General features: G+C 56.2%; 1 protein-coding gene and 1 long non-coding RNA gene across 2 annotated transcripts in view; both read right to left on the bottom strand.

Moving 5' to 3' along the window:
* Positions 1-330: 330 nt before the first annotated feature.
* Positions 331-25,832, bottom strand: part of LOC141943780 (uncharacterized) — a 28,124-nt gene continuing 2,622 nt past the window's right edge. The window contains exon 2 of the long non-coding RNA XR_012629049.1: positions 331-760. This is a non-coding gene — a long non-coding RNA (uncharacterized LOC141943780). The remainder of the gene's footprint in view (positions 761-25,832) is intronic.
* Positions 10,397-15,876, bottom strand: TNFRSF13C (TNF receptor superfamily member 13C). The gene is made up of 3 exons (XM_074869443.1): positions 15,679-15,876; positions 14,971-15,168; positions 10,397-13,346 (listed from the first exon to the last, which is right to left on the bottom strand). The coding sequence occupies exons 1-3, from the start codon at positions 15,821-15,823 to the stop codon at positions 13,024-13,026; spliced, it is 666 nt and encodes a 221-aa protein (XP_074725544.1). The 5' UTR covers positions 15,824-15,876; the 3' UTR covers positions 10,397-13,023.

The raw sequence follows: 25,832 nt of genomic DNA, 5'->3' as shown, positions 1-25,832 counted from the left end.
CATCATCGCCAGAGACATTTTCCCATTGCACCAGCTTTACCTCAGGGGACAGATGCCTCTGCAAGCCATGCTGCCCTCGCTGCCACTCTCATGCCACTTCCCCCTCCCCAGCCATGCAAGGGGGGCTCAGTGACTTTAGAAATTGAAGGGGCTGGAGCCCTGAAAGCCCTGACAAGTTCCCCACCCACACAAGTGCCCATGGAGCTCTGCCTTCATTAGCAAGATGTGGGTTTCTAGTCCTCCGGCTCACAGAGAAAAGCCTTGCAAAGGTAAAATGAGCGTAGCCTGGAGGGTCAGGAGCTGGAGATGAAATAAGAAAAGTCCCAAAACTTTGCTTTTTTCCTTTTTTCTTTAAAATCTCACCATCTTTATGCTAGTTTTTGGCTTTCCTGAGGCCTGGCTCCCATCTTGAGGTGCCTGAGGGTAGCACTGTGCTGGGGCCCCCTGAGATGCCTGCTGGTGGCCTGGAAGGACTTTGCAGTCTCCTCCTGCAACAAAGATGTTTTCCCACCAGAGCGGGTGAGCCAGGCTGCCAGCACCCATCCTATCCCCCCTGTGCATGGCGGGGGTCCCGGGCAGGCTGCCAGCCTCCCTCTCTCCATCCAGCTCACACCAGAGGATGCATCCCCATCTGCGCGGTGTGCCTGGAGCCACGGCTCCTCTCCGGGACATCTCCCGATGAGCTGGTCCCTCTCCCCTGGCCTCTTCCCTTGGGCGGCCGTGCCACGTGGTTCCATGCAAGTGCAGCGGGAGGACAGATCTGAGGAGACAGGAGGAAAACGAACTCCCTTAAATGTGATGGAGATGACTGCATGGTTCTGTCAGCCATTGCCCCCGCCCTGCACCCAGCTTGTCTCCTGCTGTTTTTTTTTCTCTCTGGGTATAAGATGTCACGAGGATTAGGCCCAACTCTCCCCTGGATGCTGTGGCTTGCTCTCTGCTCATCTCTTGAGGTGACCTTGGAGACTAGCTGTGTCCCCTCCAAACCGGGTGTCAGATGCAAAGGTGACCACAGGGGAAATTGCACCCTTGAAACGCTGGGTGTGGGCAGATGTGGAGATCTATTGTCACCCTTCATGAGCAAACCATTTAAAATGTGCTGGTCCAGTGACCAGCTAGCATCACTGCTGGAAGAGGGATGCACTGCTCGCAGAGCCAGCTGAGCTGCACCAGGGCAGTGGGGCTGAAGCCAGGGCAGGGGGAGATGCTCAGGCAGAGACCTGGCTCCAAACCCTCCGAGGTTTCCTATGGTTCCTGGGTGGAAGCCGGAGGTGTATCCAGACACAAGCCCATGAAACACGGTGCCCAGGCAGGCTTGCCTGAGCCATGCCGGCATGATGATCACAAGGCATGCAAGAGCGTGCGGCAGAGCGCACTGGGACTTGCAGCAGTGACTGGTACCATGTCCCAGGAAGATCACCATCATTTTGGGGTCACTGATGTCAAATGCTATTATGGCCTTGCAGGCAACAGATGCAAATCTTGTGGGCTCTCCTGGTGCACCTCATCCCCTTCCTGAAACAACTCAGTGGGGCTATACTTGCCCCCGATGCTCCAGAGCCAGCCCTGCCACCCTGTACCCACATGTCTGGGACTCTCTGGATCCTTTCCTTCTGCCTCTTTCCCTTGCACACCCATCCACCCCAGCACGCTGCCTCTGCCACTGTCAGGGTGGTCACATTCCTCCCTGTCATCCCAGGAGAGAGCCCTTGCAGTCCTGACATGTGTCATCTCTGAAGCGGGGCTGCCTCACCACCAGGCTTTTAATGAGTACTTAATTGCAGCTGACACTGCCTGAGACGGGGAGATCTCTCCTGGGTCTCTGGGTCCATGGCAGCACTTGGCCAGGATGGAGTGTGAAAGGAGGGAGAGTCAGTGCTGCCAGTAAATGTGCTCCAAGACGGGCAGCTAGGGAGCAAGGGCTGCAGCATCTTTATTCCCTCTTGACCCATTTAAAGCAAGCGCCGGTGACTGAGGGAACTGGCAGGAGGATAAAAATACCTCCCACATGTTTCCTAGGAGGCCAGGGACAGAAATAGGGGTGCATCACCCCTCTGGTGAGCAGTTGGGGTCACCCAGTGTTTTGCGGTCCCAAAGGTGGAGTCCCCCAGTATCACTCACAACAAAAACAACCACATCAGGGGCTCCTCTGCTCAGAGCCTCCTGTCACATGCAGTCCCAAGAACTGGCTCCCTTGCATCCTCCCTTTCCTTTCTTGGGGACCAAGCGACCAGAAAATCCCCCCCAAAAGCAGTGGCTTTCCCTTACTGCCAGCAAAAGGAGGAAAGCATCATGCAAGGACGTGTTCCCTGCAAACCTCGACTGCGCAGGTCACCACGCTTCTGCCGAAATGTCCATGTCACTGCACTACTTGCCCCATCGGGATCGCATCCCTACGTGGGCTGCGGTGGATGGAGGGATGGATCCTGGGGACCTGCTCACCTCCCTGGCCTGAGCTGCTCCAGGCACCTCACAGGAAAACACACCTGAATTTTCAGGTTGGTGGCAGGAATCTGGTGCTGTCTTCCTGGCCCCTCCATGCTGGAATACCTGAGAGCTTTTGCACTTTGCGCTGATGCTTTGCAAACAGGATGCTGGAGACCTGGTACCCGGTAGTTTATTTGCTTTTCTTTGGGTCATGCAGCTGACTGCTGCTTTATTAAACCTTGGAAAACATCTTTCACAGGCAGCCACAATATTGAATGAACCTGGTTTCTTAGCAAACCAAAAGGTCTTAAACCAGGCAAGCAGACTGCAGCAGATACTCTGGCTGTTTGATCGCAACTAACAGTTCAGGGGGGAGGAAAAACCCATGCAGAAGGATGCTGTGGCCTTTGGGCAGACTGCCAGGCTCACAAACAGCAGCAGGTCTCATTGCATGGGGTAGCACAGAGAGATGTCATGGGGAGACATCAGCTGCTGTCCCTCCCTGGTGGGTGGAGTGCCCACCAGCTGGGCATGGGGCCAAGCACTGGCACGGGGCCGGGCATTGTCACCGAGACCCCTGGGTTCAAGAAGAAGGCACTCAGCCCTTGTGGCATTTGTTAATAATTTGTACATAAAAAGCTGGGGGTTTGGGTCAAAAGGGCAAACTACAGCAAGGAGCTGGCAAGCTGAGGGTCTCCCCCTCTTCCCCCTTGGCACAGGCTCTCTGCCAGGAATGGAGAAGGTTTGTAAAGCAAAGAGCGAACAATTCTCTCCTGCCTATGGCTTTCATGGACCGATATATCTCCAAAATCTGGGCGAATGTTAGCAGGAGGCTGAATTTTAAGGCAGAGGTTTGTGGGAGTCGGCCGGTGGCGCGTGTGCTGAGTGGGCACCACCAGCAACACAAATGTTGCCATCCCTGAAGGACTTGCTTGCTTAATATATCCACCCAGATGTATCACCAGACTGTGTGGGGCAATGTCTTAATGCTAGTGAGGGTGTAAGTCAGTCTCCTGTAGCATCAGAGTTATTGGGAGAAGCAGTATATGCTGAAATAGGCAGTCCTGCTTACTAAATCTGTAATTCCAGCTCAGGCTATATTTTCGTCTTTCTAATAATAAGTGCAAATATAGTAAGGATGAATCACAGGCTGCAGGCTTCAGAGTTTTTTTTGCCTCCTTTCTCTACGAATCCATCATGTGCCGGAGAGGGGCTGGCAGGGAAAAGGAGCTCAGACCCAGGGGAGATCCTGTCCCAAGAAAGTCTAAACCCATCCCCTTGCACCTCTGCACGCTGTTGATCCCAGCCAGGAGTCAGCGGTCCCTCCCTCTCTGAATTCCTCCATCATTTCATCCTGCCAGTGTAACACTCCTGCCCAGGGACGTTTCCTTCCTGGGACACTCCTGGACTGTTCCCAAACCAGTGGACCTGTCCCATCCCTGTCTGCATCCCGGAGCTTGTACATCCCCACATTTGGGTGGCTGGACACAGTGGGATTTGCCTGCTGGGAATTTTTTCTTTGTTGCAAGGACCTTTTGCAAATGTTAATGCTTTCCTTTCGCTGGATAGCTCTTCAGCTGATCTGCCAGAACACATTTCACACGCTTCTCCTAAAATTATGCCCTTTGCTTTTCCTGGCGTTCAAGCTGAAGCGGAGCCCGGTGTGCCGGCGGCGTGCGAGGAGAGCAGCTCGCTGGCTGTGCCTGGCTCCGGGGGCAGCAGAGCGAGGGGTTAAGCGCTGCCCAAGTGAGCATTCACTGGCTGGTGGCTCCCAGGGCAGAGGACCGGAGAGGTGGGAGGGCTGGGAAGCACAGAGCTGGGGAACTGCAGGGCAACAGCAAGGGTCTGCACGGACCCACCCTGTTGCTTGGGCTTCGTGGGTGCTCTCAGCGGGGAGAAGAGGACGGATCAGATCATCCCTTGAAGCAAGACAGGTTTCAACACTTCCCCTACTGCAGCACACATAAACCTGAGTTAAAAGTACATCACAATTTAGGCACGAGCATTTTAGCTGCGGATGGCTCTGGATTTGGGCTGAAAGCAAGGGATGAGCTAAAGATAAGCTGCTCTTAACATCTTGCAGGTTAGCTGTTCCCCCCCCCAGTCTCTCTCTATCTACTGGAGCCCACGCATACTGGGCTGTACACACTCCCTGCAGAGCCTTCAGCCATCTCCTGCATTGCCACTGCCACTCTCCATGCCAGGAGCGGGGACACAGGACGTGCCCCAGAGGGTCCCTGCAGCTGAGGGAGCGGAGAGATCTGGCCATGGTGTGAGAGGCAGCAGATGCAGGGGGGATCCCACAGAAAGTGACCCCAGGGCCAAGGGGGTCTCTCCTGAGCAGGCACAGGGTCAGTGCCCAGTTGGTTGCGGTGGACACCCACCGTAATGGGGAGGTGGTGTTTAGGGGGCCCTTTTGCTGCGGCCCCCATGGCCATTCAGTGCTGGAGCTGGGAAGGGACTCAGGTGAGCAGGGGAGTGCTGGGGACAGCTCAGCAGGGCTCCTGAGGAGCTGGCCTGGCACACACCCTGCTGCTCTCCGAGTCCCTCAAAGGGCTCTCAGCAGGCTCCCAGCACAATGTGCCCATGCACGTGGGCATCCCCCACACCCCCTGCATACCCTACATCACCCCAGTCCCCTTCATCTCCTGCACCCCTGCAACCACTGTCTTCCCTGCATGCCCTGCATCCCCCATCACCTACCATGTCCCCCCCATCCCTCTACATCCCCCTGCATCCCTCTGCATCCCATGAATTACCTGCACCCTTCCATCCCCCGTATCCCACAACAGTCTCTATAACCTTCCACATCCCCCACATCCCCTTCACCCCCACATTCCCCAACCCCAGACAGGTGTGTGGGTTACAGGGAGCTTACAGTTAACCCCCAACCACCCTAAACTGTAAACAACGACATTCAGAGTTTACCCTCCAACGGCAGGACTCCCCCCAAATATCCCTGTTGGGAAATGCCACGGGGGGATCTGGATTCAGCCCTGCCATTTGCCCTCCCTGGCCTATGCCAGCAGTAAGCAGCTAGTCATGACTATCGTCTCCGTGGTTAGAGCTGATTAAATACATCTTAAATGACTCATTGGGGAATTTTAATTTTTTTTTAATAACTCTTGGTGTCACTACCAGGCACGAAGTTTGCTTTGCTGAGTTTGTTTTCCCATTTCCTTACGGAGATAAATAATTAAAGAGCTGAATAGCAAACCAGAAACCCAGAGAGACTGTTACTGGGAATACACTGGGAAATATGTCACCCCAGCAGCATTTATAGATTTAATTTTTATATTAGTGGTGAGGGGGAGGAGCAGAGACAAGAGGGAATTTGGCAGGAGGGGATTGAGGGGGGCAGGCCTGGGGGGCTGTGGCCATTCTCTGTGGGGGGCTTGAGAGCGGGGCGATGGGTCTCTCCTTCCTCCTCATCCCAATCCACTGCTCCAGCCCTTTCTGCCGCCTCGCAATGGGATTGTCCAGTGTCAAAACAATGCTCCCTCCTGTTTGGATCGGGAAGTGCTTTCAGCATCTCCCACTGCAAATAAGCCAGGACCACCCTCACGGGAGAACACTGATGGCCATGAGGGAACAAAGAGGGTGATTGGCCATGGATGTCCCTCCTGTGCCCATCCTTTGACCCTACTCTGCTCCAGGAAAGGGGACTGAGTCCCCTCTACAAGGGCTGTGGTCCTTGGTAGGCACCCCTGGGGATGCTCACAGAGAAGGCAAACCTCTTAGCTAGGGAAAACACCATTAAAAAAAAAGAAAAATTAGTCAAGTATTTGAATTTACCTGTCCTGCATTTAGAGCATCTGCTTTAAAATTACCCTAACTTCATGAAGGAATCAATGGCCTTATAAATTCTTACCAAAAATATTATTATTATCAAAGAATAACAATCACAGTTTTTTTCTGGAGGAGTAAGATGCTCTTTTGCATGTCACCACCACCAAAAACTTCTATTTAAACTGCCATCCTGAGCTTGGTCTCGGCCACAGCTTTTGGCTGCAGGTGCCTTCATCCTGGAGTTTCGCTTCTCCGTGAAATGATAGTGCTTCTCAAATCAGGACGCAGCATCTGGGTAGCAGGACCCAGTCAGACTGCAACCCCCATTGGGAAGGAAACGAGAAAGACATCTGCATCATTGAAACCTTTCAGGACAGTGGGGAGTGGAGGAGGGGAAGGATGGGGAATCTCCTGAAAAATCCCACCTTCTCTTCCCTGCCTGCAGCCCTCCTCGCAACATGCCTCCTGTGGCTGTCACCCAAACCCCTGCACTCGCCCATCGATCCAGGCTCAGAATAGCTCCTGCCAGCAGCTGGCAAGCCGTGGCTGGCCGACATCGGAGCTGCTGGATGAAGGACATGGGGTCTCACCTCCACGGCACGCCGCTGCTGGTGACCCCCCTCCCCCTGCACCCCTCTGGCTGCACCCTGGGCTGCCAGCACAGCCCCATGCTCAGAAAAGGGGGGGGAAAGGGGAAATAACATAAAGCAGGTGGAAGAGGGGAGGATGCAACATGGGTCTGTATCAGAGTGGGCTGTGCTATGCTCCAGCTCCAGCACCAGCCACCTCACTGCCTGGCTGATCCCTTTTGGGGGGGTTCAAAAGTGGACCCTCACTTTTGGGGGGTCTTCCACATTCCATGTCCTCTTCCACAGCCCTTTGGGAATGGTGTGATGGCGCAGCCAATATCCCAGCAGGAGGAGAGCCCTGCATCCCTCGGAGGTGTCCCTGGCAGTTCGGGGGGGGTCAGTCCCTGTCATGGCAGTGCCTTGACAGTAGCACAGAGGCTCTCCCCACGCAATCTGTCTGTCACCGCTGATCACTTCAGGTGTCAAACAGAGTTTGTGTCACTCGGCAGGGCTCTCCCCACATCACTAGCTAGGACTGGGATGAAGAGTGGGTTTAAAATGACCCAACTTGCTGTGGGAGGGGGGAAAGCCACCCCCTGAAGCCCAGGGGACATACAGATTTGTCCTATGCCTGTCTTGGGGACTCCTCTTGGAACATCCCTGGGGCAGGATCAGGCTGACACCATGACACGAGGTTGAGCATCCTCCTCCATGAGGCTGAGTGAGGCTGAGCATCCTCCCTGACTGGCATGTCCCTGTCCCTTCATCCTCAGTGTGTGATGAGGGACAAAGGCCGAGGCACCCTGAGAGCATTCGGGGCAGCCACCAGGGACAGGAGGGGTGTTTCCCTCACACCCCCCCGCATCCCACCTCCTGGCCCTGGGTGCACCCGCAGACTGGCAGGTGGGTTTGGATGGAGGCAGGTGGCATCGCCCCAGGGCTCAGAGAAGGGGCTGGGTGAAAGGGTTTGGAAGGGTTTGGCTGTGGGTGGGGTTTCTCCAGAGTGGTGAAGCTGAGAGCTTCATGATCTTGTCCAGCCACTTTGGACCCCAAGATTAGGTTTTGGGTGCTCTCCTGCAAACTCCGGGATGGTGGCTTTGCTCTGCAGTGCCGGGGAAAGTATGGGGCTGTCCCTTAGCAAGCCCTTTCTGCCAGGAGACTTGCTGCCCGCTCACCGCAGCCCCTCAGGCGGTTTTTGGCTGTCCCTCACTCTTAACCCCCTGGGAAACTGCTCGCTGAGCACGGCCAGCAAAGCGGGGAGCAGCAGGGGCGGCCCCGGGTGAGAGCATCGGCCCATAAAGGCAGCAAGGAAACCCCCTTCAGCCACCTGGGCAGGCAACGTGCCCCCTCCCGCTGCTCCCTCAGCACCTTAAAACACCTGGAGATGGCGGTGTTTGGGGGGAAGACATCTCGGGCCACGTCTCAGCATCTCTGTGGCGTGCCCATGGACCAAAGTGATCCTAACACTAGCGAAGGAAAGGAAGGCTGATCAAAGCTGAGTGGTGTTTTTTTTTCTTTTTTTTTTAAATCTTTCCTTAAGTGCGAACACCATCTGGCTCCCCCAACTCTGTTAGCGCTTCCAGTCCCCAGGCAGCTTTGCTCTTCCTAATTACTGTCATTAGACAGTGGGTAGTGATTAGGGAGGGATGCTGATGAGTGGCATCAGGAAGGCTGTGGTCCCCTGACAGCCTCGCACAGGGGGCCGGGTGGCCTCTTCTCCCCAGCCCAGGGCCTTTTCCAGGTGGGGAGCTTGGCGGGTAACACAGTAGTTTTTCTTTTGGTAGAGGCTGACTGGGAGGGTATGGGGAAGGGAGGTGCTGGCTGGCAGGTCCGAGTCGTGGGGAGTCCCCAGGGAGGCCTGATACCACTGGAGATGGGCTGCTCCAGGGAGCAGGGTGATGGTAGAGGTACTCAGTAGTGCTGGAGAAAGAGCAGCAGCTTGCTGAATTCCACTTGGTCTTTGGTTGTCTCACCACTCCATGACTGCTCTGCCCACAGGTGTCCAGCCACCAATAACCATTTCTCCTGAGCAGCCCAGAGGCTGTGGTGATGGGCCCCACAACCAGATCCACCAGCAACTGTTTCTCCCGGGCAGCCCAGAGGCCACGGTGATGGGCTGTGTGGCCAGATGGAGTCAAGCCCGGCTGTCACCAGAGCTGTCTGGCCAAAGCGGCGCTGGCCACCAGCCTGCCTGGCCTTCCCTGGCTCCTCTTGCTGCATTTGGACATTCACCCTTGCATGCAGCTCCCCTGCAGCGCTGCACCATGCAGGCCAGCGTGCAGTGTCAGTGCCACCTCGTGGCAGGTGCCCCGGGCCTGCTGGCCTCTCATTGTCACCCACGGCCTCCCACGGCTGTCCCCTGGGGCTTGCAGGGACTCCCACGCATCCCTCTGCAGTGGCTGGTGCTGGGAAACAAGTCGTGAGGGAAGCTCCTGTGGGGTGGGACGAGGTCCCTGCCTTGTAAGCGGGTGATGGGGGGGCCATACAGCCCTGATCTTCTTGCAGCAAGTGGGGGGATTGGAAGCTCTACCCAGAGACAGGCAGTCCCTGTTGGATGTTGGCCACTGGAGCCTTGCTTCATGCATGGGATAAAACGGTGCCCACCTTACCCTGCCTGCTGTTGAGGTCCAACACCCACAGAAAGCCTGTGGAGGGGCAAGATGGGTCTGTGGGGGTGCTTTGGGATGAAGTAGTTGGGCCATGGGTAAACTGTTACGAGACTAAACTGGTGGGTGAACCAGCAATGGGGGGGAGAGTGTCAAAACTGAGGGGAGAAGGGCCAGGGGGGAGACTGGTGGAAGAAAGCCAAGCACTTTGGAGGCTGGGGAGCCTGTGGGATTGAGGAGGGTTTGGCAGGTGTGACCAGTGGCTGCAGAAAACGACCTTCAGCCAGGGTACCCCCGGTGCCTCCCCCCCTGTGCCACAACGTTCTGTTGGACAGCTGGCTCCCGCCTTTAGGACCAGGGATGAAAACCAGCCCCCATCCCTAGGGTCACCAAGGCTTCTGTCCTTTACCACTAGTATTGATCATTGGTGGGACTTGCAGGAGCTCAAATACTCCTGTGACCTCCATCATAGGTGGGTCAGTGGGGTTGTAATGGTTAGGGATATGCCTGAGGTGGTTTTGCAGCAAGGAGGGCTTTAGTCCCAGCCCGGGGTTTCCTCAGACTTTCCCTTGGCTCTCACCAAAACCCTGCACCTCTGTGACCAGGTGAAGCCTGGCCTCGTCAGACTTTCTAAGCAGTTGTGCAGGCAGCAGGGCAGGCGCCGGGCCGAGGAGGAAGCACAGCTCCTGCTTCGCAGGGGGAAGTGAGAAACTGCTGTGGAAATTCAAAGACGGGCAACACCCCCACCCCCAAAACCACTTGTCCCACTCCTTGTCCTGTCAGCCAGCTCCCGGTGTGGCCATGGAGGGGATGGAGGTCGCCAAGCTTGGCTGGTGCCCGGCTGTGCAGGTGGTCATGTGTGGGGGACATGCCAGTGAAGCCAGTGCAGAGGGAGCCTCTCCAGCTCAAGATCCTGCTCTACCCCTGACACTGCCATGCCGGAGACCCCTGAAGCCAGGGGAATGGGGACTGAGAAGGCGTCTCCCCATACAGACCTCTGAGGGTGCATTGGCAATGGGTTCACTTTATTCTTTAATTTTTACAACCATATTTTTAATGTCCATTCCCTCTGCTCTCCATGCAGACAAGATGGACAGCCCCCTCCCCTGTACATAAGGATGGAGAAGCACGTACACAGCAGGTTACAAATCCCTCCCAGGCCCAGGCAGACATCAGGCCAGGCAGGAGGGGAGCACTGGGCAGGCAGGATGCTGGGAAGACACCCCGCATGCCATAAAAGAGAGGGGATCTGAGAGGCACTTGCTAGCTGAGGAATCCAATGTGGATTGAAATGCTGCTTCTGCAAACTGCAGATGCTGGTGGTGTCCCACAGAGGAGATGCCTGGCTGAAGCTCTAACAGAAATGAGAGCAGAAGCCCTTATCTGAAGCAGAAAGAGAGGCTTTTTCAACACAATTTGTATGGGAGTTTCTTTTTCAAATTGCCACGCTGGTCGGCGTGGGTGGCACCTCCACAGGGCTGAGCTGCAGTGGTCACCAGGTGGGAAACGGGACATTCGCCTGACAGTCCTGCTCCATTTTCCTCTCTCCCCTGTCTCCCATGAAGCAGGTTGCTCTGCCTCCCACAAGCAGTCCTTCTTCCAGTGCCAAAAAGTCCCCTGGACTGGCTTCAGCTCATTTCCCCACTCCAGATACACAAAGGGTGCTCAAAGTCAGTTCAAAGGGCTGGGTGTGGAGCACAGGGATGAGGAGATGCCCAATTCATGCCACAGGGATGCTTCCCCTGCGATGGACAGCATGGCTGCTGCAGATAACTGGAAGCCCAGTGCTCCAGGAGCCTCCACAGCTCCTGCCAGCGAGCCATGGGTGCCTGGAGCCCCAGGAGACAGTTGCTGGTCATGTGGACCAGCCCCTCCACCATCCTCAGCTCTGAGGCTGAGACAGGGACCCATCCCATCCTGGGTCATTGCGGAGCCTCAGCCAGATGAAGGCTCACCTCCACCAGTGCATTGAGGTCTGGGAGAGGAGTTGTGGTGAGGAATTTGGGTCTTGGCACCTATGGCAGCACCCGTGGTTCCCCTCATGGGACGGATGCTGCTAGCCTGGCTCCAGTGCCAAGGGCAGGGGAGGAGAGGGAGGGTCACCTTTCAATAGCAGCATCTGGTCCTGCAGCCCAAGAAAAGAGCTCAGGCTTGGGCAGGGAGTCACCTTCCTGTCATCAGAGGGACATCTCTGCACGGTGCCACCAGGCAGCCCTATCATGAGATGTGGCCCTCAGTGGCCCATTGGCACTTGGCAGCAGTGCTCCCACACCTTGCTTGGCCACCTCTGCTTGGTCCTCGAAGGCTCCCAGGTGAGGAAGCCACCTCACTAAAGGAAGAGCAGACCCAGGTGTCCACAGAGATGGTGCTTCATACAAATAGCCCCTCCCAAGGCACTTCTAACTGCCTAATTACCCCCCCCAGGGCCAGCAGGGTTTCTCACCCAATCCATTGGCCTGTCTGTATTCAGCCAGGGGGATCAGCTGCTGTAATTACTTGGGAACAGAAAGCCTGCCCTATCAAGTTCGTTTCTGAAGCAGAGCCCTTCCTGCACAATAAAGCCACTTGCAGGTGGGTGAACAAGACCACCTAAGAAACGCCTTGGACCCACAACACGGGCCAGCTCTGGTACACAGACAAAGCCTTGAAGACACTCACATAAATTAAGTCATCCCGCCTACACTCGCATTGCTCCCTGCCTGCTTTTGCGTGGCATGGAAATATCCATCCCAGGTGACGCATGGTATTTCTGCAGCCACAGTGAGTTGAAGTGATGGTTGTCTGGGGCCATAAAGACAAGCTCATGGAGCTCACAGTCCAGCAGTCTCCATTGCCTGCCTCTGGTCCTACCTGGCTTCAGTCATTGTAGGTCAGAGCAAAGACAGATTTTTTTTTCCCCCTCTTCCTTCCCTTGCTCCCTGCTTGGGAAGATGGACTTGTTTCCCAGCCCCAGGGTACCAGGCTGTGGAGGGGATTCCCATAAGCACTGGTGGACACCTGCCACCACATGAGAGCGCCCAAAGGGAGGAGAGACCTGGATATTACAGCGTGCAGAAGACAGAGAGGGCAGGACTGTGAATGGAGCAGAAGCTACTGGATGTGCCTTGCTCCATATGGCCCCAAGCCTCCTTTTATTGAGGTCAGTAGCAAAAATCAAGCTAATGGCAGCAGATTTAGTCCTAATGTAACTCCTTACTTCCCTCTGCATCTTCCTTTCCCCCACCCTTTCTGCTATTCCAGCCTCATGTTCCCAGGAATTGTCCATTCAGCAGCAGACCCATCCTGGCACAATGGCAGCCTTGCAAATGGCACAGCAGCTCCCGCCACACTCTGTCCTCACCAGCTGTGTCTCCTCTGCCTCCTCCCAACAGTACGGCCGTGGCAGCTGTTGGCAGTTCAGTGTAACTCAGCTTGATCCGCTTCAGCTTCCTCCAGCACTTACAGGAGTAACTTGGGACTTGGCACAAATAGGAAAGTGGAAAAGGGCAGTCATCTTAGAAGGCTGATCATGCTCAAGGCAAAACCCAGTCCTCAGACAGTTCCCATCCATGCAAGGCTTTGCCCATGCCAAGGATGGGCTCTGGGCACCCACAGGGAGCAGCCGGAGCACTCCAGCCCCATTACCCCTGCCCTCAGGCTCTCTCCTCTCCAGCACATTTCTGGGTGGTTTTGGTGGTGACCAGGGCCGTGGCCCCCAGCTCAGTGGCGGGCAGCGGGAAGCCGTGGTTGCACTCCTCATGCCGGGGGTACACGGTGGAGAGCAGGATGATGTCGCCGTCAGCATCACCCCGGCAGCACGGCCTCCGCTTTGCCCCGGGTTTCCCAGGTGGCCCCAGCATCTTCAGGCCTCCATTGAGATGTAGGCACGGGGTTGGGGCCAGGGCAGCATCTCCCTCTGGCACAGCAGGGTCCTGGCAGCCCGGGCTGGGCAGGGGGCTGGTGGCATCCATGTTTGCTGGGAAGGGGCAAGAAAAGGGGGTTACATGGCTCACAAAGTGGGGCCAGGTGGGTCCCAGGGCACACAGGTTCCGTCCCTAGGCACACACAGGGAGGAAGATGGAGATGGAGCAGGAGGAGCCAGCAAGGTCCTCACCGCACTCTCCTGCTGCAGAATTCCTCCTCCTTACAACTGATGAGTTTTTTTCCCCTCTAAAAAACAATAGGGAAAGGCAGAAACTTGCACTTCAAGCCCTCTCGCTAAACCCTGCTGGCAGCAGAGCAGCCCGGCCCTTGGCGGCTCGCCCTCCCTGACCCCTCCCACTTAAAAATAGACTTGTTTACACCCTTCGAACACAGGCGCGTGCCACCGGCCCCAAGCCTCCTGCAACTTTCCACGCATCCAGTGCTGCAGTGGTGGGCTTGCTGGGGTGCAGCCTGGGGGGACAGGGCGAACAGAGACCAGGGCATGCGGCAGGGGAGTAGCCAAGGAGCTCTTCTGACGCTCCCCATCATGGCCGGACCTCTCTTGCCACTGGATTTCTCTCTCCTCTTTCATTTTTGGTATTTTTCCCAGCGTGTGTGTCACGGGCTGTCTCAGCCGCACTTGGTTTAGCGGAAAGGCCCCAGGTAATGTCCCCCTTGGTCTGAGTCACCCAGCTGGCACCACCAGTGGTGTGCGGGCAAGCCAGGGTGTGAGGCCCGGCTGCCTCCAGCCCCGCTGCCTCCTGAGGGCACCCACCTGGGTGGTGGGGTGGTGGTGGGTCGGTGGCTGGTGTCAGCATCCCCCAGGGCAGCCCTTCATGGGGGTCCCCTGCCCAGGGACGGGGAGGTGTGAAGCGAGGCGAGACCATTTCCAAGAATAGTGGCCAGGATTGAGTCAGCACTGGGGTGGGGGTCCCCAGGGGAGGAAACAGTCACCCGGCCCCTGGCTGATGCCCCAGCAAGATGGGCCATCATGGGGCACCATGACCTCATCCTCCTGGAAATTCCCCTTGAGGAAAGACTCAGACCTGTCCCTTGCCCCCAGCCCTATTTTTGATGCCTTTGGGGATGACCCTGTGCAGTGCTCCGGCGTCCTGCTGATGGGGTTGGCCCTGACACCGCTGGGGTTTTTGGGGCACATGTTGGAGGGTGTTGGGTATCCCAAGTGGGAAAGGTAAGCTGGGTGGTCAACACGGGACCCCCATTTGCAGTGCTGCAGGGAGAGGCTCACTCTGGAGCCATTCCCAGATGTCCACAGCTGCCCCTGCAGCCCCCACTCCATCCATGGCCCTCCAGCCCCTGGGGGAGAGGGAGAGGCTCCTCACCAGTGCTCTGTACGTGTTCCCAATGGAGAAGGGACAGTGCCAGCAGGTGCTTTAAGCAAGCAAAGGCACAGGGACACCCAGCAAAGGGAGGAATGATTCAGCAGGGTCGTGCTGGCAGTCAGGTGCAGACATGAGTTCCCAGGGTACATGGGACACTGTCACTCAGGGGGTAGCTCAGCTTCCTCGAAATGCCCCAGGGTGCCCATATTGCCCGCGTGGAGGTGGAGGAGCTGGCCTTGACAGCAATGTGCCTCAGGGGAGATGGCGGCAAGTGATCCCATCTGTCCTGGCATCCTCAGGGTGCTGTGACACAGAGAGCAAAAGGTCCCCTACCTTCGGCCTCCTTGTCCACCGCCTTCCTCTTCTTCCTCCTCTTCCCCACCTTGCAGGCCAGGAAGCCCAAGAAGGCAGCCAAAGCCAGGATGAGCCCCACTGCTGCAGGGACCCCAAAGATCAGGAGGGTGCTGGGCAGGTCCACTGAGGGGAGGGTGGGTGCCAGGGTAGAGGTGGGCACCACGCGAGCGGGCTCTGCTGTGGGGTGAGATGTCGGCAGTGTCAGGAGTGGGAGAGCTGAGGCAAGGAAAGGAGGGCAGCAGCATTACCCACCCGTCTGGCTGGCCTCAGGGCTCCAGTGGTGGGGAAAGAGAGTGGCTCTTCACCGCTACCCACCCACCACCCGAAACGAACTGTCCCCCTGCCTGATGGGACCCTTGTTCCACCCGCTGCTGTTCCAGGCTGGTGGGAAATGAGGGTGTCCTGCTCTTCCCATGGTCACCCCTTGGGCAGGCTGTGACCCCTGTGCCAGGCTGGATCATCCCTCTTTGCCCCACACCGTGTTCCCCTCACTGGAACCGGCTGCTCTCTTCCTCTCTCCTCCTTCTCCTCCAGGTGAAGGCAGCACTCCATCCTATCGCCACCTCCATCGCCATCCACAGGAGAAGGTCCCCTCCACCTGCCCACCCCCAGGGTGCCCCCAGCCCCCTTGACCCACCACCACCCAGCCCTGGGGAGTACAGTCCCTGGCCACCTTCGTCCCCTTACTTGTGTTGTCCTTGAACAAGTCAGAGCACTTGACGCAGGACTTGGTCAGGAGGTCGAAGCACTGGGGGGAGAGGCAGGAGGAGGCAGCAGCGGCTTTTCCTGATGAGGACATGGTGGAGCGGGAGTGAGAGCCCAGCTCCCGCATGGCACGGTGGTGAAGGGGCCACCCGAGTGGGAAATCGCAGTGCCTTGGGGCCGTGGCAGAGGGAGATACAGTCTGTCAAGCTGCGTAGTCTCCCTTGGGGCTTGCGATCGCTGTGCTTGCCCTGGGGCGGATCTTCACCCAGGGAGGAGGAGAGCAAGCGTCCAAGCCCTACCCCTGCCTGCCTGTGCAACGCGCTCTCAAACTACCCCTCTCCTTGAAAAAATGCTTGTGAAATCCTCACAGCCCCTGGCATGCCCCAGCCACGCAACACCCCATGCCCAGTAGCACGGCTCCCCAGCCTGACAGTGTCACCTCCTCAGCCCTCACCCTTCCCCAGCTCACCCACCCATATGTCACCCCCAGCCCAGGCATGTCCCCCAGCCTGCACCCTCCCTCACTGGCCAGCAAAAAGGCCCCTCAGCATCCTCCAGTGCCTACAGGAGGCTTTCCTGTGCCCAGATCTTTACAAGACCCCATCCCAGGGCCACAGATCCAGCTTGGATGGAAAATGCAGAAAAGGACTGAAGGGTGTAAGGGCACCAAGGTTTCCCCTTTCAAAAGCTCCCATGGCCTGTTAGTGATTGCTGCGCAGACAGGCCAACTGTTGTGCGTTCTCCATCCGTACTAATGATAGTGCTCTCCATCACCTTGCTCTTTCCATCCTCTCCATCCCAGACCTAGACCTGTGGCAAGGACCCTCCCAGCTCCTTGGCACCATGTCTCATTCTCCAGGGTTCAGATCTGGCTCTGCTCAGTAACTGCCCAGGGCATGGGCAAAGCAGGTCACACCAAGCAAATCTGGTCCCCGTACCCTTGGAAGGGTCTAAACAAACCCTCAATGGTCTTAGGTGTTCCTGATCAGGAGCAGGAGAAATGTCCTGCCACCGGCACCTACACATCAACGCTTGATGCTTGAGATCTGAAGTGAATAAGTGATTGATTTCAGTGCTGAAGGTGGCTCTTCTCCATCCTTATGAAACAAAAGTCACATCCCCTTTTTCTTCGCCCCATAGGAAAGAAAGGGACCAGACACAGTTGCTGTCTTGCTCTCAGCTGAAGGAAGCAGCACAGGAGACCTGCCCTGGCCAGGAAAGCCCTAATAGGGCTTCACTGCTGGAGTCCCATCCTTGCAGCAGCTATGGCCTCTGGGGTCTTTCTAGTGAGGTCTCTGCGACTCAATGTCCTGGACCAAAGCTGGGAGGGGAGGAAAGGAGGAGGAAAGCTAAAGGACGCTCAGGCTCAAGGTGACAGAGTACCAGGCGTCCCCACTGGGCAACCGATCTCCCCTGAGACAGACCAGAGGACGCGGTCCCTGGATGTACCTGCCCCTCTCCAATGGCTTTTGGGCAAACTGAGCCCACAGCCTCCACACCCCACCTGCTGAAGCCCCAGGTGGGATGCAGGCAGCAGCTCTCCGTGCTGGGTTGCAGCCCAAGCACAGCTCTCCAGTACCCCATGCCCCACAGGGCAGGAGCTGCTCTACGGCGGGGCCCTCCCAGCACCCCAGCCACATCTCCCTGCTGCCGGCAGCATGCCCAGAGGTGGGCTGCACCAGGGTGCACCGAAGCAGTCCCAGCACATCTCAGCCCTCCCCGCTGGATGCCGCAGGGCTCTGGGCAAGTGAAAGTCTCAACCAAAACCTGTTGCTGCCCACTGGTTCCACGCCTGCCGTGATTTCACTTCCCTTTCCAGCCGGCGTGCCCAGCCACTCGCTCCCTCACCCCTCGCACACATGCACTTGGCTACCAGGGAGCGCCCTGCCTGGCTGCGTTGTGCTGGCAGGGATGGCCGTGCCAAGCCCAGGGGGCTGTGGGCTCCTCCAAGGAGCTGTGAGAGCCCAGATCCTGCGCCTGTGACTCAGTTAGTCCCCCTCTCTTAGTCAAAGTAAAACTCTCCAAGCAAGTGGGGGCATGCCAAGCACTTCCCTCTCTCGGCCTGGCCCTGAGCTCCGAAGTCATGAGTGGTACAGCCAGCTCAGCACCTTCTGCCTCGATGAAACTGAACAGGCTGCACTCACCCCTGCACAGGTACCTGCTGGGGAAGGACATCTCTCCATATCCCACCTCACTCAGCTCCCTGCCTCTCGTGTGCCTCGGGTGAGGAGCGGGGCTGTGGTGCAAACACAGGAGCAGGAGGGGTGTGCATCCAGCGGCAGGGTGTACCAGGACCATCTCCAGCGGGTCAGAAAGCCAGAGCAGGGAGGGCTGAGGGGTCAGAAATAAAGCTCAGGCTCACTCCAGGCCATATCTGAGCTCCACAGCAAAGAACCCTGGGGACGAGAGGGCACCCAGAGTGCTCGCTGTCCCTGGCAGGCAGCTCGCTGAAGTGCAAGGGTAGGCACTAAGAAAACGTCTTGCCCTGTGGGCTGGTGGGGCTGGAGCTGTGCACAGAGGCAGGAGACCCCCACAAAATGGCCAGTTCTCTGTCAGGATACCTGCCCCTGCAACACCTCCCTGGCTTTGCTGTTCCTCTTGCCCTGGGGTGTTTCCACCTGCTGGTCTTTTCCCAAAGGAGGATGCTTCTCCATCATTCCCTTCTCACCCTCCCCCCTGAAATCCCCCCACTGTGCTTCCCCCACATCAGTCATCTCTTGGCGACCCCCAGTCCCTATTCTTATGGGTCCTTGCTGTAGCACTGTCACCTTGCCCCTCTCCCTCCCTGCTTGCTTTAATGCAGGGTCAGGGGAAATGGGTCCTGACATCTGCTGTACCACACTTACAGATTAACTCTGTGACCCCTCCAGTCAAATATATGCACTGGGGAAAGCCCAAACAAGTACCTACATGTTGCTTTTGACACAGAAGGCAAATGTTTGCAATAGAGCTCAATAGCTGATGGCTCCCATTTCAGTACATGGAGTGAAAACCTGAAGCTGTGAATGCATGGCAGGGAGCCCATGGACCCAGGTCCTGTTACATGGATGTTGCAGCCTCATTGCTGCGATTGATCTTACCCTATTTCCTCCCACTTTCTAAGCCTTCTTTATTCCCCTCTACAGCTCTTTCATGCTCCCTTCCTGGCCCGTCTTCTTCCTCCTGGGCCAAGAAAACGATGTTTGAAATCACACATGGTAACGCTTACTCACAGAGAAAATCACCTCTGACTTCCCCAGTGGCAGTTGCACATGTGCCTGCTCAGCAGCATGGCCCAGGCTGCCCAGCCAGATCCGAGCATCAGCTGTTCCCCTCTTCATCTCCTCCATCTTTGCCTCCCCCACCCTTCATAATGGCTGTTGATTGTTTTTGGAGCAGCAAAAGTTATAGCTTGGTGAGTAGTTTGAACTGTTTGCATCTAAGAGCTGAATACGCTTGATAATAGCACAAATGCATAATTAAAGAGCAGAAAAAATGACTCACTGGATAAGGAAATGCGCTTTTCTTATCTCCTCTGCAGAGAAACGAAAGCCCCAGGAGCCTGGGACTCTGGCTAAGTAAGTGCTTTTATTAAACAAATAAACCAGCAAAGATATCAAACAAGCTATTTTAAAATTATGTCTTAATCCTGGAGTCGGAGAGCTCGATTTCCAGTGCTGTTTGCTCCAAGCCCACACTGGGAGGGCTGGCTTTGGCCAAGCTTGGCTGCTAGGATCTTCATGGTGGATGGGGCAGTGCTGGTGACCCGGGAGTGTGGAGGGATGGCGGTGTCCTGCGAGCGCTTGTGCACACATGAGCGACTAGACTCGTGTGAGCAGTTCCTCTGGTGTCAGAGGTGGGTGAAGTGACTCACACACACGCTTGCAGAACCACCCGTAGCAGAAAATATCCACCGAAAGTTCACCTTGTGCTCGTGCGCACCGGAAACCCAAAGGCTTGTAAATCAGAGAAGCCATGAGGTGTTCATTGAGCAGACCCAGTTACCTCGGGACAAACCCCTGACCCAATGCACCCAATGCCTCAGGAACGCCTCAGCACAGCCTGATGTCTGCCCAATGGTGCTGCTGGAAGGCTCTGACTGGAGACAACCCCAAAGCACATTCAGCACCTCACCCCTGCGCCCCTTCCCAACACTCCTGCATTGGCTGGTGGGAAGCATCCCCTCCAGAAAGGTCCCACTATGGCTCTCGGGAGATGGTTCTTCAGGACTCCAGCACAAGCCTCCTCCTCAGGATCTACCGGGATGCCCCAGCATGGCCCAGCCCCACTTTGCTCTGCCTTCTCAGAGTCAGCTGGTCTGAGGAACAAAATCTGGGAAGACTTTAGGAATAATGCGGGAAACCAAAGGCTTTAAGAGATTCACCATCACCCTAAAACCCAGACTCCTCCACAGGTGCTCTGCTTCTTACCAAGGGTTTTTGAGGTACTACTCAGCCATCTGCACTGGGAGTTTGGCATGGGACAGTACCCCAGTGGCACCAGCTCTGCTGAACATTGTTTGCCTCCTCCCTCCTTGCTTACATGTCCTGGGAGCTGTGCTTGTCCATAAGGCTAAGCAAAAATAAGGAGTTGTCCTCGGCTCCTGCAAGGGAACTTGGAGCCCTCCAGAAGTGATGCTGAGCACCCAAATTAGGATTCTACAGTGAGCTGTCCCTTGAAGACCCCTCCAGATTTAAAGAGCAGTGGTCAGCACTGCCTGGGCTCAAGCTCCCTCTGCCCATTCCCCCCTCCCTGCTCCAGAGAGCCCAAGAGGGACGCAGCAGCACAAAGGACATGGGGGAAATCCCCACCCCAGATCTAGCCCTAGGGGAGCTGAGCCCTTGAGGGGCAGGAGCAGGTGGATGGGGAGGAAACGAGAGGTGTTTCCAGCCAGTGTGCTGACTGCTCTTGCCACTCTGCAGAGCATGGTGGGACTCTCTTAGCAAGGCTTGGGTCCCCAGATACTGCCTGGGCTCTCACAAGCCCCGCCATGTCACGAGTGACACGTCATTAGCTGAGCCCAGCTCTTCTGCCTGGACAGCCCTGCAAACAAACAGTGAGGGAAGCTCCCGGCCCCCTCTGCCTGCAGCAGGGATGCTGCCCCAATCCCCATCCGGAGGATGGGTGGGAGCTTACCCCCTTGGATGACTGGGGGGGGGGACAAGTGCCCCCCCAGGTTCACCTGCGGCTGGTTATAGGGAGTGCTCATGTGCTCTGGCAGGGCCAGGCAGCACCTCCAGCACCGAAACAGAAACCAATAGCTGAGGACAATGCGCTGCCACACTACAAACCTCCAAGCAGGTGGGTTCAGCTGGTTCAGGCATGCGTATGCGAGGGCAGAAACCTCCCTGGCATGCCAGGCCAAGCACAGATTCCTCCCTGGCACTCGCAGTGAGGAGCCCCACTGCTGTGCTTTTGAAGCATGGAGATCTCCATCAGACGACTCTGGAGCCAAAATCAAAGCCTGCTGAAGGCAAGGGGCTGTCTCCCATTGAGCCCTCATGCTTTGCAGCTTGCTCCAGCAGCAGGGGACAGGAAACCACTTCAGTCAGCCTGGAAGTCAAAACTAAACTAAGCAGTCCCGACTGCATTTTGCATAGTGCTTCATCATAATGAACAGCTCGCAGGAGAGCTGCAGCTCCAGGTCACACATGGGAATGGTTTGGTGAATACATTTGAACAAGAAGGCAACCTGAGAAAATAGGAAGGTGCTTGCAAGCGACTCCAACACAGAAGAAATTATGTTTATCTGAGGCACTCATTTGTTGCAATTTACTGCTTGCCATACAACCAACCCCCTTCCCCATACACAAATAACACCACACTGCCCCCCACAACCATCCCGGGATGCCCCAGCAGGGCTGCTCCACAGCCACACTCCTCAACATTGGCCATACAAGCCATTCTAATAGAGATGCTGAAAACCAACAGCGTGCCTGGATAACTGACAGCACAGCTCAAACGGGGAACAGAATGCAGCAAAAAAACCCCCCCAAAACTCCTGTGACACCTGCAGATTGTGACAGCCTAAGCAGGAGTAAGGGTACAGGAACCTGCGTGGTTTCCAGTACTAACCCCTGCTCCAGAAATGGCTCCCTGAGCTGGCTTTTGTGGCCGATTCGTTTTCCTTGCCAGTAGGGATGATGCTGCCCTGGAGCCTCCCACCACCCCAGGCACAGGCAGGGACAGTAGGTGCAAGGCCAGCCCCCCTCACCCTCACTGCTGGGGAGCTCCAACTTTTCTGTTGGTCACCACTGGACAATGCCCCACAAGCAGCTGAGCCGAGGGAGTACAGGGATTTTACCTGTAGGCTGCTTGGCCAATCAGATGCCAAACTCAAGCTGGTTTCAGCCCCGCAGGATTGAGAGGGACTACAGCGCTGCAGGAGGAACGAGTGGCACGTGTTTGGACATGAGCAAAACCCCAGTCCGGGATGAGATGCAAAGAAGCACGTTTCTGCTGAACCGAAGCGAGCCCCGCGGCCGGCCGGCTCCCTCCGGCAGCAAGCTTGTCACCGCTGTGCTGTCGGCTGCAAGGCTCAACTGACAGCCTCCCTTCTCCATCTCCAGCTGAAACACTGGACTGTGTTTCATTAGCCTGCAGTGGCATCGCTGTGCTTGCCAGTACCTCCACACCATTCTTCGGCTTCTCATGGGCCTTTAGGTACCAGCCTGGCATCGAAAGGCCAGAGTGATTTCATTTGCACAGGCTTGAATGCAGAATAATATTATGAATTTCCATGGCTGTGTTAAGGATGCGATATAGGAGAGAGCTCACAGGCAGATTTGGCCCATGCCCCTCCTCTCCTGGCTGGCATCTAGGCATGATGCCTTGGCTGTCCTGCCAAAGCCCAGAGAAGCAACACGGGAGTGATGCATTGCTTGGGGAAGGGAGATGAAGGGGAGGATGATGGGCTGCTGCAGACACAGAGCTGGGAAGGTGGAGAGGGACTTCCAGCAGCCCCGTGCCATACTCATCATCCCCCCCCCCCAGCCTCTGAGGGACCTGTGGGCAAAGCCCATCAATTCCCTTTCAAAGGGACTGTCCTCCCCACAGCTTGCAGGGGCTCCCTCTGTAACAGCCCCACCAACTTCTGAGCCTTTGGGGTCTCAAAGGCTCTGGCTGGAAGAAGGATGAGTTGCATCAGCACAGGCTGCCACAAGAGGGGAGATGCTGTGGGGGGTGAACAATACTGCCAAGGCAGAGGGACGTAATGCCCCCTCCAAGATGCCTTTCCCCATTTCCCATCTCAGTGAGAGCACCCATAGCGGAGATCCTGCTCTCTGCCACAGGCCACCGGGAAGGCTGCCCATCTGCCCCCAGGAAATATCTGCTGGTCAGCACAGCTCCCTGGCTCACACTTGCCTTGTGAGCCACTGCAGAGGGCTGGACCACCAGAGCATGCAGGCAGGCTTCCGAGGGATCATGCGGAACACAGCATCTCCCATCACCCAACCTAAAAACACACATTAGAGGCTGAGGGCAGATACAGCTTTATACCCCCTAATAATCTTGTCTCCAAGCTAGATAACTAGGACTATATATCCCTGGTGATAATCACAGCCACCATGCCTGCAAGCTCTCCCCCAGACCATTCATTTAGTTTGATGCTGCTTTAAAGAGACATCTAATGAGGATAATCTGATTCAAATCCCCTCTGCTTTTGGCCAGCAGAGCAATTCAGTTCCCTTCAAACTCCTTCTTCCTCCATGACTGACTGTATTTCCCCTTCTCATATGAATCACTCTGGGGTTTCCTTTGCTTTTTGCATTACTATTTTGATTCTTTGATATGGCCACTGTAATCAAGATTTACTCCCTTTAGAACCTAATTAGCATGAAATCAGATTCGCTTTTTACTCATAGCCTCGTAATAGGATGCTGGCCTATGCTTCAGCTCTCACTTTGGGTGCAGGGAACATTGCAGCCTGCTTAAAAAAATTCCCTCCTTACCTGATTCTATCAGAACCACTTACGGGAGATCCGCACACATTTCAAGCTTGGCAAGAGAGTCAAGCTTTGGGAAGGGGGGAAGGTCTCAATCACACTCAGCTTTCAGTGCAGAGCAGATGGTGAACATACCGACTATATAATTTATAGGACACCATCACTACATATTAGTCCCATGCAGTGGCTGAGCTCAGCCAAACTGTGGCTCATGCACACACAGAGGGAACTTGTGTGAGTGATGCTCCACGTGCAACATGGGCAAGAAGGAAGAGCCAGGTTTTGGAGAAAGCACACACTTCACATTTAATCTCCTTCATAACACAGAGCAGAGGATGCAGAGCAGCAGCCCTCACCCTGGAGGGGTTTTCTCTTCCTCACAGGCTGGGCAAACACTTCTCAGCCCACAAACCTGTGTTCAAACTAGGTCAGTATTATGCAACATCTGTGCACAAGCAACTCCCATTCCCTTCCCCAGGAGCAGCTCATGCAGCAGCACAATGGATGCCAGGGCAGCCTAAGGCCAGGTGTTGGGGTTTGTTTGCACTTTTTCAAGGCTGCCACACTGGCACAGCCTGGTGTGCAGCTTGCTGGGGGTCATGAAGCCTGAGGAGGACATGCACCACCACTGCACCTCTATTTCTTTAGTGCCTAAGCCTCTCTGCCCCTGCCTTTCACCCAGACAAACACCCACCGCAAGGAGCAACAGGACAGAAAAGATCAAAAGGGAACACCAGGAAGTAAAAACATTCCCTGCAGAGCAAGGTGAAGGCAGCTCCAGCCCCATCTCTAAATTAGCAGAGCTTTCAGCCCTCTGCATGGCTAAAAAGGAGGAAGCCCTAGGGACAAGTATGCAAGACTGAGCCTTTTACAGGTGCCCCGTGTGCAGGCACAGAGTGACACTGTGCTACCCCAGGGTTTCCCCAGCTCCAATGCCTTTGATCCTCTGCTGCTCGGTGTAACAGCACAAGGCACTGAGTCACCCCTCAGTTCCATGGGGGAATGAGGATTAATTAGTTGATGCTGGCACATTGCTTTGAAGAGAGGTGCTCCACTGCAGCATGAGCCACAGGTTGTTACGTACCAAGCTGACTCAAACACAGCCCTGGCTTCACATCTGTCATCTCTGGAAGAGCAAGAAAACGAAACATAGCAGTGGGGGCAAAAAATGAACATTCACACTGGGGCGATGCCAATGTTGCCATCAAACCTAGGAGAACAGCCAGTACAGAAGTTCAGGAGAGCTTTGAGCTGACCAGAGCAGACAGCAATAGTGCCTCAAGGACTGACAACCTTCAGCAAACACCCAAGGTACTTTGCCAACCTGAGTGCTGCAACGACATGGCCTGCAGGACAGGAGTAAGGCAGGCCCAGCCGCAGCATGGCACCGTCACCCCAGCCCCACAGGGTGGGCACACAGTGGGACCACAGAACTTCCATGGGAAGACAGGGAAAAAATTACTCCATGCTGTCAGAAAACAGGGGAAGCCTCCTTAGCACGTTTAGCTCTAGCTGGGCGTTTTAGGTCTTTCCAAGCGCTCACCAGCGTGCCTCTGCCTCGCTCCTGCATGCAGACTGCCCTAGGTGCTTCAGCTGGCCCTGGCACAGCCTGTTGTAGTGCAGAGAGGGCGGCAGGATCCAGAGGACAGAGCAGCCCCTGCACACGAGGGCCAGATTTCCCAAGGGGAGGTGGCTTCTCTCTTTGTTTTTGTCCTCACCCCACCTCCGTTCTCCTTCCCCTGACATGCAGAGCCCCCGGGGCTCGTGCCCAGCCCGCAGCTGCACCTGGGCCGGCAGCGGCAAGGCAGCCTGTGTGTATGTAAAACACGGGCTCCCTTTCACACACGGCTGACTTCCCTCGGCAAAGGCGGCGACGGGGCGGGGGGACAGGCACAGCACCTTTCCTGGCTACTCACAGAACACCACACAGCGAGCTCGAGGCAGATGAGGGATGTCAGCATCGCAGCACATGTCAGCTCCTGCAGAAGGAGCCCGTGGCAAGGGAAACGTGGCCCAGCACGGCCGGGAGCCTGAGCTGCTCAGCTGCCAAGGATCCTGAGCAAGTCACTTCACTCCTGAGTCCCTTGCGCCCAACCTCTCTCACGCTCTGGTTCTTCATAGCCAAGACGGCCCCTCCTGTACAGAGCCGACCCGAGGGGATGCCATCCTGCCTAGCATCACCACACCGTATTAATATTTAACGGTGAGGAA

Source organism: Strix uralensis, chromosome 5 (assembly GCF_047716275.1).
Source record: "Strix uralensis isolate ZFMK-TIS-50842 chromosome 5, bStrUra1, whole genome shotgun sequence".
NCBI classification, from domain to species: Eukaryota; Metazoa; Chordata; class Aves; order Strigiformes; family Strigidae; genus Strix; species Strix uralensis.
This window is presented reverse-complemented; position numbering and strand designations above follow the sequence as displayed.